This window comes from Octopus bimaculoides, chromosome 2 (genome assembly GCF_046866305.1).
Source record: "Octopus bimaculoides isolate indiv1 chromosome 2, ASM4686630v1, whole genome shotgun sequence".
Lineage (NCBI taxonomy): Eukaryota > Metazoa > Mollusca > Cephalopoda > Octopoda > Octopodidae > Octopus > Octopus bimaculoides.
The window spans coordinates 27370160-27381739 of NC_142929.1; the positions used below are offsets into that span (position 1 = coordinate 27370160).

General features: G+C 34.2%; 1 protein-coding gene across 14 annotated transcripts in view; it reads left to right on the forward strand.

Moving 5' to 3' along the window:
* Positions 1 to 11164, forward strand: part of LOC106868837 (mitochondrial proton/calcium exchanger protein) — a 75778-nt gene extending 64614 nt beyond the window's left edge. For all 14 annotated transcript variants that reach the window (XM_089341978.1, XM_089341970.1, XM_089341971.1 and 11 more), the window contains 7 exons: positions 340 to 591; positions 2046 to 2195; positions 3692 to 3794; positions 5593 to 5744; positions 6368 to 6630; positions 9114 to 9255; positions 10079 to 11164. In XM_089341978.1, coding sequence (XP_089198104.1) covers positions 340 to 591; positions 2046 to 2195; positions 3692 to 3794; positions 5593 to 5744; positions 6368 to 6630; positions 9114 to 9255; positions 10079 to 10300 — 1284 coding nt within the window. In that variant the 3' untranslated portion in view covers positions 10301 to 11164. The remainder of the gene's footprint in view (positions 1 to 339; positions 592 to 2045; positions 2196 to 3691; positions 3795 to 5592; positions 5745 to 6367; positions 6631 to 9113; positions 9256 to 10078) is intronic.
* Positions 11165 to 11580: the final 416 nt, after the last annotated feature.

Sequence of the window (11580 nt, forward strand, 5' to 3'; positions counted from 1 at the left end):
GGAACCTCTAGGTGGAGTCTAACCACCTTTGATATTTGCCTCTGGGATTTGGTGATGGACTTAGCAAAACATATACTGATTGAGAATTGCAACCATTTTAAATTCAAATGAGGTGTCACTGTGGAATCGTTGGAATTTTTGAAAAAAGCACATTCTCACCAGCAGAGTACATCCTGTCAGTATTCTTGCAACAATCAGATGTGATATTAGCTGTTTGACAACCAACCTTGTGCCATTCACTTCACTGCTCTCCTAATTCTGCCCATCAACTTACATGATAAAATAAAGTAAAAGTAAATTCTGGAAGTACACTGAAAGCCCTTTTTTTATTCTGTACAGATGATCCAAAAAGAAGGTGTTGACAGTTTAACAATTTGGGAATTGCAAGCAGCTTGCCGAGCTCGAGGTATGCGTTCACTCGGTGTTCCTGAAGAACGCCTCAAATTTCAGCTAGAACAGTGGCTAGAATTACATCTCAAAGAGAACATCCCTACTTCGCTGCTGTTGTTATCACGAGCTCTCTATCTCTCTGAGAATATGTCCACTACTGACCAATTGCAGGCAACATTATCTTCTCTACCTGAAACAACTGTAAGTTCTTAATCATATATTTCTTCTTTTTTCTTTACATTCTGGTATCTCTTGTTTCTTTATTAGTTTTTTTTATTTTATTTATTTGGTTAGCACAAGCTATTTGTTTCACTGACAAGATTTTGCTCATCATCAGTGTAAAATCTTCAGCTTGCCATTGAAGTGTGTCCTGTTATTCATTGTCTCTTCTTTGGCAATTATCACTGGTTCTCTAAAATTACTTATTCCATTTGCTTCTCATCCTGTAATTTCTGCTGTTTCACCTACTAAACATCTCTATTAAAGAAAATTTTTTAAATTGTATTTTAGTGTTTCTTGAAATGAAGTAAAAGCACTTCTGTTTCAGGAACCTAACATTTCATGTCGAGCCCTTTTTTCCAATGAAAATAAGAGCTCTACTTGAAATATATGGCATACCATCTTGTGTCTTACTCCTGTTCAAGCTAATAATAGAGCTACTACATGGTTGCTCAACCTACTAGAAATAGAAGCTAAATTCCATCAAATCAAACCCACTGTCTTAGAAGAGAATTCTTGGATATGATTCTGGATTTCCTGCACTAGAAAAAAAGATGGAATGGTCATAGCTTGGAGTGCTTGTGATCATGTTTTCCTTTGAGTGTTTTGCTGTTTGTTTGAAATGACTGAACCTCTTCTTTGGTGTGTCTTCTTTTACTCTATGAGGTCTACTACCTACAGTTCTACAGTTAAGGGTTGTCATTGAGAATATGAACTCCACTCCTGTTATTCTAGGAATATGACACTGGCAAATCCCCAAACCCAATCTTTGGTAATTTGATATCATCAGCATCATAAGATGTCCGTCTTCCATGCTGGCATGGATTTGATGGCTCAACAGAATCTGATGAGCTGGAGGACTATGTCAAGCTTCAGTGCCTGCTTTGGCATAGTTTCCATAGCTTTTTGCCTTTCCTAACAACAACACTTAAGATTTTTTTTTTTTTACCATAACACTACCACTAGTGAGGCCATTCAGTAATATGCAAGACAGGACCCCTCAAGTGAATGAGTGTGTATTGTTGATGGTGGTGGCTTTATGCTGGGTGTTGATTGGTTAAATTCTGATAGAGGGATAAGAACAGATGTCTGGCTGTAAAGGAGATAACACAGTTACTCCAGTTGGAAAAATAGAAATGAAATGATAGTGATGAGATGTTGGTGCATACCCTTAAAGTACAAGAGGGTGAATATAAGTAAGAATACAGATAGCAGAACAGAAAGGCTTGGTGGTAGGTTAAGTTTACAAGGGCGTGAAAGAAGAGTGACAGACGGTTCTAGAGTTATGTACCTCTGAGACCACCAGTTAAAGCAATGCTTTTTTTGGAACTATTAATCTACAACAATTTAAAGTGAATGATAACTCTGTTAATTTCAACTTAAAATCCTGTGTCTATGTTGTTAGCTTATGTTTAAATCTTGTGTCCACTTTGCAGACAGAGGAAGCCAAAATTAAAATCGCTGAGATATCCGGTGAGAAAGTTGATAATAAAGCTAAACTTCAACTTATCAAGCAAGAAGAAGCTGCCATCAAAAAGGAAAGGAAAGACTTGGAAGCCGAAGAACTACAACAAGAAAAAGAAAAGGTTAGTGTGAACAACTCTAGATTGTTGGTGTCTGTTTTGTGTTTTGAAATTCCTTATATCTAATATGTGCAGGTGCATGGCTTAGTGGTTCGGATGTAGGATTCATGATTGTGGTTTCTGTTCCTGGACCAGACGATGTGTTGTGTTCTTGAGAAAAACATTTCATTTCACATTCCTCCAGTCCACTCTGCTGGTAAAAATGAGTAATCCAACAACAAACTGGTGTCCCATCAAGGAAGTAAGATATACATGAGAGAAACTGGTAAACTGGCCCTATTCTCATTACAGAATAATGTGGACTAACGGTGGTGCTCCAGCATGACCGCAGCCACTTGGCTGAAACCCATAAATAAATAAATAACCTATATCTGATATGTATTTTGATATTGTATCTAATATCTATTTTCTATTTTGATACCAGCATACCTAGTTCCATGATAAAACCTGTTCATTTATATTTCAAAACACCAGTTTAATAATGACAAAGTTAGTTGTTCTTGATTGTTTTTGCAATGAACCAATTTACACAGGTAGTGTATTTCAACAGAGATATGGGGGATCGAAGTGTTTACATCAGTATGCAGCAAATCAAAATCTGTTCAGCATCGTTTATAAAACAATTGAAAAGAATCACTCTAAAAAACTTAGTGTTTTAAAGAAAGAAAATTTCGTAGAGAAAAAAAAGGATGATAATAAGGATAATGGGTAATATTTATCAATGGCAAAAATATTACATTATTTGTTGACGTATTCAAACATGCAACTGAAAAGATAAATTGTGATTCTGTAGTTCTCCAATTTTAGAATAATCTTCAAATTTTAACTGTAAAGTATTATCAAATTCAAGTAATGCAAGATGATGCTCCATATGTCAACTACAACTGCCTGCTATTCCTAAAATTTTCAAACCGTTTTTATATTTTCTAGCTTTTTTTTTTATTTTTTTTTTTAGTTTTTGGCATAAATCTTTTTTTTTTTAAGTCATACTCTATAGAATATAATGTCTTTTGATAATGCTTGGTTATTGAGAAATTCCCACATTTGTCAAAATTAACATTTTTACTGGTATGATGACACTAGTAAATATTTATAAGGTTATAATTTTCTTTACTATCAACCTCAACTTTCGTGTATCGGTAACCATGTAGATAAGATTATTAACCTTGGTTTAGAAATAAAGGCTTTTAGTTTGAATCCTGTCTAGAACTACACACACAATCCAAGAATATGGGACCTTAATGATGACTGGAGAAGAAATGGATTGACATGTAGATATTAATATAAAGTTGAGATTAACAGTCCAAAGAATAAATTATAGTTGTACAGTAAATCTCTTTCTAAATATATCCTTTAGAAAATCTTTATTTAGCAGGAAAAAGTCATAAGTAATTTTTCTCTAGCTTGAGAAGATATCCATGTGAGGACATGTTTGACACATCCCACTCATATATATATATATATATATTATTATTTTTTCTCTTTTCAAATATTTGCAGAAAGCAGTGGAAATTGCTGCAAAACAGAGTGATGATGCCCTGGAAGACAAAGCCACAGTTCTTGTAGACAAAGCTGTCCCATTAGAAAGTCCTCCAGTAGCAGGTAAACCAGTTTAAACTTCTTTACTAAAATAGCAGTCTATGTTAGTTATTATTTTATTACCTTTTTTCCATTGGTGAGAAAGTGAATTCTATTTCCTTAGTAATTCTACTGCCAAATATTTTTTTATCAATGTTCATCATTACAGAGGCATCATGAGTGATTGCCTTGCAGACTACTTTTGTTGTTGCTTAGTCTCATCTCTACACTGGTTCAACAGATTTATGTTCAAATATATTTGCACAATGTTTTAGTATAACAAGGGATCATATTATTTAATCTATCCTTTATATGAGATGGTCAGATGTGATCTGTAAACAATTTCACTGTTGTTGCTAGATAATATATGCACTCCTTCCTAAGCTCATAAGCTGTAGGCTTAAACCTAATTGTGTTGTGTATCCCCTAAACTTATAATGCATTACTCTATTTGTTAACATTTGCTACTACTCTGACACCACTGCCATTTCATGGTAAAGTAATTTGTCTTGGTTAAAAAAGGAAATATTTTGAATATTTAAGACATAAAGGCATCATTTCGCATCTTATACATGTGGTTTCAGATTCTACCCCAATGCAATGTCTTGGGCAAGTGAATAATCCAATACCCTGTAAGTGAATACAATAGATAAAAACAGCAAAGATGCCTGTCATATAATGCATATTTAGGAGTTTTTTGTTTGGTTTTTTAGTGTAGTATAAAATATTATTCATGGGAGATAAGTCTGTAATCAACCTTCCATCAACTTCTCCCAAATAATAAAATAATCTGAAATAATTAAGAGAAAATGTTATAAAATCTATTGTGCATGATCTTTTCATTACAACTTTGATATTTCTTCCCACTGAGATTGTTGTGAAAGTTGAATTAAAATTTTATAATTACAAAGGAAAATACACCTAAAAAGGTCATTAAAGTAGCAGTGTTATTAAACTACAAGTCGAACTACTGTGGGAGTCTTCCATCTGGCTGAGTCAGTATGGTCCCAGAATTCCTGTCAATAGGTTAACAATTCATTATACCAAGCTACCTGTAACAAAGATTCTTAATTGTCAATGGTTATTGTGTCTCTAGCTATCTTATCATTACCATATACCACAAGCTGTGCTATCAGTGTAGCAAATGAGATTTACTTTATGATGTAAGGTCTACTCCTTTTGTCAACGTCATAAAGAGGGATTGATTTATGTTGGTAAGCTTGTTAACACTGTCTGTTGGGTACTTTTAGCAGAATCCCTTCTTTTACAAGCATTCAGACCAGGTCTTAACTCTAAGGATAACTCAGTATCTTGATGTACTACTTCCTACTGTTGCAACCAATGATCCCATTAATTTTTTACTGTGGGTGTCTGCAGAAATTTGCATCATGTGCAAATTATATCTTTCTTAACCAAATATGTGTGTTCATCCAAGTAAACAATCCTCACTCAAAGTTATTCAGTTAAACGGAATCTAGTATCATCTTGAAAACTCAGTGTGTGCACATATCTCTCCTTTCTTCATTATATAACACATGTATGCACAGACACACAGCTTTAAGAGAATACTGGCTTCTTTCTCTCTTTTTCTGCCTCACCAGCCTTGAGGATCCTGCAAAGGTCATGGATGAATACTTTCTTGCTCGAAATAAAAGTAGAAAAGATTAAAAAAATACACCACATGATTCCAATGGGTTATAATCACTCAGCACACTGGTGTATGTCTAAATGATGATGTTCCACTGAATCTGCTGGCATCTTCACTAATTCATTCGTTTCTTCAGCTCTGCTGGTTCCTATTAATTTCCATTTGTTTTTCCAGCATCGCCATCCTCTCCTCCAGAAGAAGTGATCACCAATAAAGACTTGGAAATTATTGAGTCAGCTCTTGAAGAAATTGCTCTTGAGAAGCAACTCAGTATTGAACAGGAAGAACTTCAGGATCTCAAAGAAGAAGTCAGTGAATATAAAGAGGTGAGCCACTTCTTTCTTTATAACAAACATTTTTTTTTAATATATACTATTTTACTGATTTTGTCCTCTTTCTTAAATGTAAATTTGTAGTGCTAGTTTTACACTACTTTCAGTGTGTGTGTGTTTGTATACACAGGCATGACTGTGTGGTCAAGTGTCTTCTATAGCTCTAGGCTAGCAAGTGAATGTGGTAGTCTGTAACTGTACAAAGCTTGTTTTGTGTGTGTTTGTGTACGTGCATGCACATGTAGTGTCTGTGTGAATATTTACAACTATCTGTGCATTATGAAAAAGCTACAGATGATGATGTTTGTTGATAATTGCCTGTCATGAAATCATCCAGTATCTCTGTCCTTTCAAAACCTAACGGAATGAAATCTCCCTTACTTGAAAAATGGGTAAAGATTAGCTACAGTAAGAGCATCCAGCTGTAAAACTGTGCCTCATTAATCTTTGTTTGTGTAACCCATGTTAAATGGACATGAAAAGATAGAACAAATGTATATATGTTTGTGTGTGTGTATGTATATACATGCACACATATACAAACACACACACACATGCATTCACTCACATATATTTCATACTAATGCCAATATATTTTTTTCTTGTTCCTTCTTTAGGATGTGGAAGATCTGAAAGAAGTGATTCTATCCACTGGAGGCAGTCTGCGAGACTTGAAAGAGTCTAAAGCTTCAGAACGCTTGATGAAACACGTTCACAAACTCATCTCTCAGGCTGACTCTATCAACCAGAAACTCTTGAAAGAGAAAGTACAACTCTTGGAACAGATTGAAGTGAGTGAGGTCAGAGTGAAACGCAGCTCTGAACTCAAAGATGATGTGGAGAAATTGGACAAAGTTATGCAAGACATCAGCAGAAAGAAGTTAGTTTATTTTACTTTTACTTTAATCATGTCATCATTTTAACATTTTAATTTTCTTTGTCAGCATTAGAGCTAAACCAGTTATGTTATGTTAATTCGTTTGATATTAACATGTTAGATATTGCTTTTCATTCTATGACATAAAACTGTACATTTAAAAGTTTTCCTATTTAAATTGAAATCTCTCATTATAAATTTATGTTAGAACTTTTCATCATCATATGTTCCAAACACTGACTTAACCTCTGGTTCTTTAATACAAACTTCCTATTTTAAGGTGATCAAAATTTCATGTTAATTTATGTTCCAAACTCCAGTTTAATAACCAGTTATTTTACTAAATTCTTCATTATTTTAAAAATTACTTGGAGCAAAAGAAGTGTATTTCAACAGAAATATGGTAACAAAACGGGTTATACAAAAGTTATTTACTTTACTAAGTACCTCAGGTTCCTAATTATTTTCAAAACTAATTAAGTTGTAAAATAGTGTATTTCATTAGATATATGTCATGAAAAGGTTAATGCAGCTTAAGTTTATTGTCTTATGAATTAATAAGGGAGGTTACTTCACTCTTTTCTCATTCTTGCTTTCATCTGGTCTCAATCCAAAGTGAATCCACATTTTTTTTTAGGTTGGGGTAGCATTGTTTCTGAAATAGTATTCAGTCTTGAAATATATTCTGTATTCAAGGATTGTGGGGAAAATAATTATAGGTTTTATGTGGTTAAATATTTATCTTAGCAGAAATGTGACAGAATTAGACTAAATGGATTGTACCATTTACTTCTTTTCACTTCAAACTGAAACTTTAACAGGATTTACATTCTTCTGAAGTTTATAAAATATATTCTAAGAATGTTACCTGTAAAAGGTGGAGGCACAATGGCCCAGTTGTTAGGGCAGTGGATTCACAGCCGTCGGATCACAGTTTTGATTCCCAGACTGGGCATTGTGAGTGTTTATTGAGAGAAAACACTTAAAGCTCCACAAGGCTCCGGCAGGGGATGGTGGTGAACCCTGCTGTACTCTTTCACCACAACTTTCTCTCACTCTTTCTTCTTGTTTCTGTTGTACCTGTATTTCAAAGGGCCAGCCTTGTCACACTCTGTGTCACGCTGAATCTCCCCGAGAACTTTGTTAGGGGTACACATGTCTGTGGAGTGCTCAGCCACTTGCACATTAATTTCATGAGCAGGCTGTTCTGTTAATCAGATCAACTGGAACCCTCGTCGTCATAACTAACAGAGTGCCACGACCTGTAAAAGGCCTCAATCCATCTAAGTAAAATCTTTTTTTTTTTCTCTCTCTCAATTGTTTAATGCCATAAAACCAGGGCTAAGTAAAATAAACTGAATTGAATTTTTGAATTAATAAATGTCTTTAAACAAATGTAATAATTACTTGTATGAAAACTTTATTCTTTTCTGTTTTGATATATTTTTTAACACTTTAAGTTTGAAATGTTAAAAAATTATTCAGCTGAAGCATCAACAATAGATTATGAACACATCATAAATCAATGTTTAAGATTTTAATGTCAAAATAGTGACTTGGGCATGTTGTCTTCTGTTATCTCCTTGGGTTGATCAATGTCTTATCAGTGGAATTTGGTAGGTGGAAACTGTACGGATCCAAGTCACATGTAATGCAAATTAGCAGAGTTTTCTTAGCATTAGATAGCATGCCTCACTGTATATGCTCCAACTTTCTCCATACTGTGTTCAAATCCTACTTAGGTCAACTATGCCTTTCACCCTTTCAAGTCAATTGAAAAAAATTTCCAATCCATTGAGTGAGTTAGAGGAACTGTTAGGGGGTCAGGAAAGACGCCTCTCAGTATCAGTTGTAGCCTTTTATATTCTGATAGCAATATCTGTAGCAACACTGATGTCAAACTGTATTGTCCTAAGTTGGCAACTTTTCTTTTAGATAAACATGAATGACATGGAGAGAGGAGACTTGCATGCATGAACAACTGCCAGTCTTCTTCAAAAACTTTTACCCATGTCTGTACATACATGAGAAGGTACACAATTGATTTTGACTAATGGCAGCTCTAATATGAATATTTAATCTAGAAGGTGTGTGTTTTTCCACATTGGTTCTGTTTGAGTAGAAGTGATGTTTGGAGGTTTGATATGAAAGAAAAAGAACAGTGGAAAAACTTATTTGAGAAACAAGTAAAGGTTGGCATATGGGAAGTCATTCAGCTGTAAAATACTGCTTCAAGGAGCCTCATCTAACCTCATGCCACCATGGGAAAAATGCATACTAAAAAGTGATGATGATGATAATGACAATACTGCCGCTCTACCATTTGAGATGGAATAAAGAACAACAGACCTCTAACAGAGCCATCATGTGATAAATACATGGTGCAAATAATCTCAGCAAACCTGTTCTTCATGTTCTTGTCTGAAAATGTTGCATATTATTTGATGTCATTTATATGTTCTTTTCTCTGTCTATTGTTTATATAGAGACAATCTAATCAGCATTAATGAAATTGTTCTGGCTCTGAAAAGACTGCAGAAGGTACCTGATGAGACACGTGCACAGATGATTGTTGAAGTACTTGATGAAGACAAAGATGGCAAAGTTGACATTTCACTGGCTCTAAAGGTAAACCTGTGATAGACATTATTCATTAGGAGATATATATTCTTATTGTAAACTATGTAACTCTTTTGATACCAATCTACCTATGAATACCCTTAATCCTCTGATAGAAAATTCATTAGGAGATATAAGAGGTATATTATAAGTTGTAAAGTTACCCCTGTGGTTATATGTAAGCTAATATAAATATCTAGGGGTGCAAAAATTAGGTTTGATTTCATAAAGGCTATTATAAAATAATAATATGATCAGGTAGGGTAGAACATCATAGAAGGGAATAAATAGTAACTTTTCCATGCCTCTTTCTTGTCCACATCACTAAGTGCAAGTATGCCATTATCCTTCTGCACACTCTTCTCTTTTACAATATCTTGATTCTCATTGACACACTGTCTAGCAATCTGGAACACTTCATGTCTCTGATCCTCATGCTGTAGGACATCGACAAACCTCTTCTTTTCTGCTTCTACCCTAGCTAGATAAACCTGACATCTAGACCCCCTTTTAGCTTTCTGATATAATTCTTTGGTACTCACTTTTTCCATTCTTTCCAAACCCATCTCTTCTCTTTTATGGCCCTGTCAATGTCACTGTTCCACCACCACATCACCCTTGGTCTGGTAGAGGCTTTGCTCCAACCACAGAATTGATTTGTTGCCCTTAGCATACAGATATAAGCTAATAAACGTTTTAAGATGATTTATCATTTTAAGTCACCTGTCTTGGAACCAGTTACTGACATATACACATATGTGTATGTAGGCAATAAATGTTTATCTTTACAGTTTGACAAAGGTTGACTAAAATTTTTTGTTATTTTTCACAGACAATTGAGCATTTAACCCGAGACAATTTGAAACTGAATCCATCACAAGTGACAGAGGTCCTTGATCTTCTCAAAAAGGAAAGCTTCTTGGAGGAAGAAGAAAAAATGATGGAAAAATTGGCAAAAGATAAAGAACGGAGTAAGTTGCAGCAACCAATTGATGATACGTTTATGACTGAAGAAGAGCAGCCCCCAAAGAAAGCCCAGCAACAAAACAATTAATTTTGAAAAATAAAGAAAAACACATATAGAAGAAAACACACAGGGTAGCAAATATCTTCAGAAATAAGTAGCATCTACGTATGATTGTCATTTTCATCTTTTATTACTCGTGGGCTGCTATAACTGATTAGTGTCAGTGTCATTTAACAATTCTTTCCATCTGTGTATGGGATTTATTTCATTTACTGTGGTCCTCATTTTCAAAACATGGTAGGAATGCAAATAGCAAGAGAACCCAAGGGTCGTACAAGACCTCCTTCACGGCCAACATATTGCTCCCGAGTCACAGATTGGAGAGCCCTGGCTTAGGCCGACACTATTTGTCAGTCTTCACCAGAAGTTGAAAGCCAATTAACTCCACTCTAGAAAATAACAGAAGAGGTGTGCACCATTGTAATTTCTTAACTTTAGCCATCTTTTTTACCCCATACCTTATTAACATAATTCTTAACACTGACACTGGGTAGAATTGTAAAATATTTGATTTAAAAATCATCCTGACGCTACACAATGTTCCATCTGCATTTTGTAGGAAGAATGCTTTGACCATTTAGTATTCACACTACCACTGCTATACATTGTTCTGGAGTTTTTGGCTTTTGTTAAAGATGGTCTGTATTTCTCATGCCTATGTCTACTGATGTTTTCTACAGAAACATTGCATAGGTTGTTTTTGTTGACACTCTCATGATACACAAAGAATTGTCTTTGAGAATGAATTGAGGTTGACTCTTCTGGCTATCGGTATAAATAAATAGCTGTGTCTTTGTTGATACTGTTACTTATTGCTAATAATCCTAATGGAATTTGTTTATTGAAAGTATATCCCATTATATGGGTAAATAAAAAGAAAAATCCAAGTTATTTTATTGTTCTTGTTCATTTCTTTTCAAAGTAAATGTTTAGATGAAAAATGTAATCTCAGTTTTATTTTATATACACACATTTTTTTTTTTTTGTAGAAACAAAAGAAAGACAATGATGCAATATTTTCTTTTGAACATTAGTAATGTTATTTTGTACAAGATACAAAGCAAATTTTATTTATTTTTTAAAATTTAATAGAAAATAATTTTCAGGAAAATAGTAACCTACATCAATATTTTCCAATCTTTTCTTTTAGATTTGTCTCCTGTTTATTTAACACAAAATTTCATATCTATGCTTGCTTATACTTTTGAGACTCTCATGAATATCATGAATCTCATCTAATTTATTACATGAAATGAGAACTAAAGACTGGTCTTTAAACACTCTGAAGAGCTTTTCATCCTTTATAG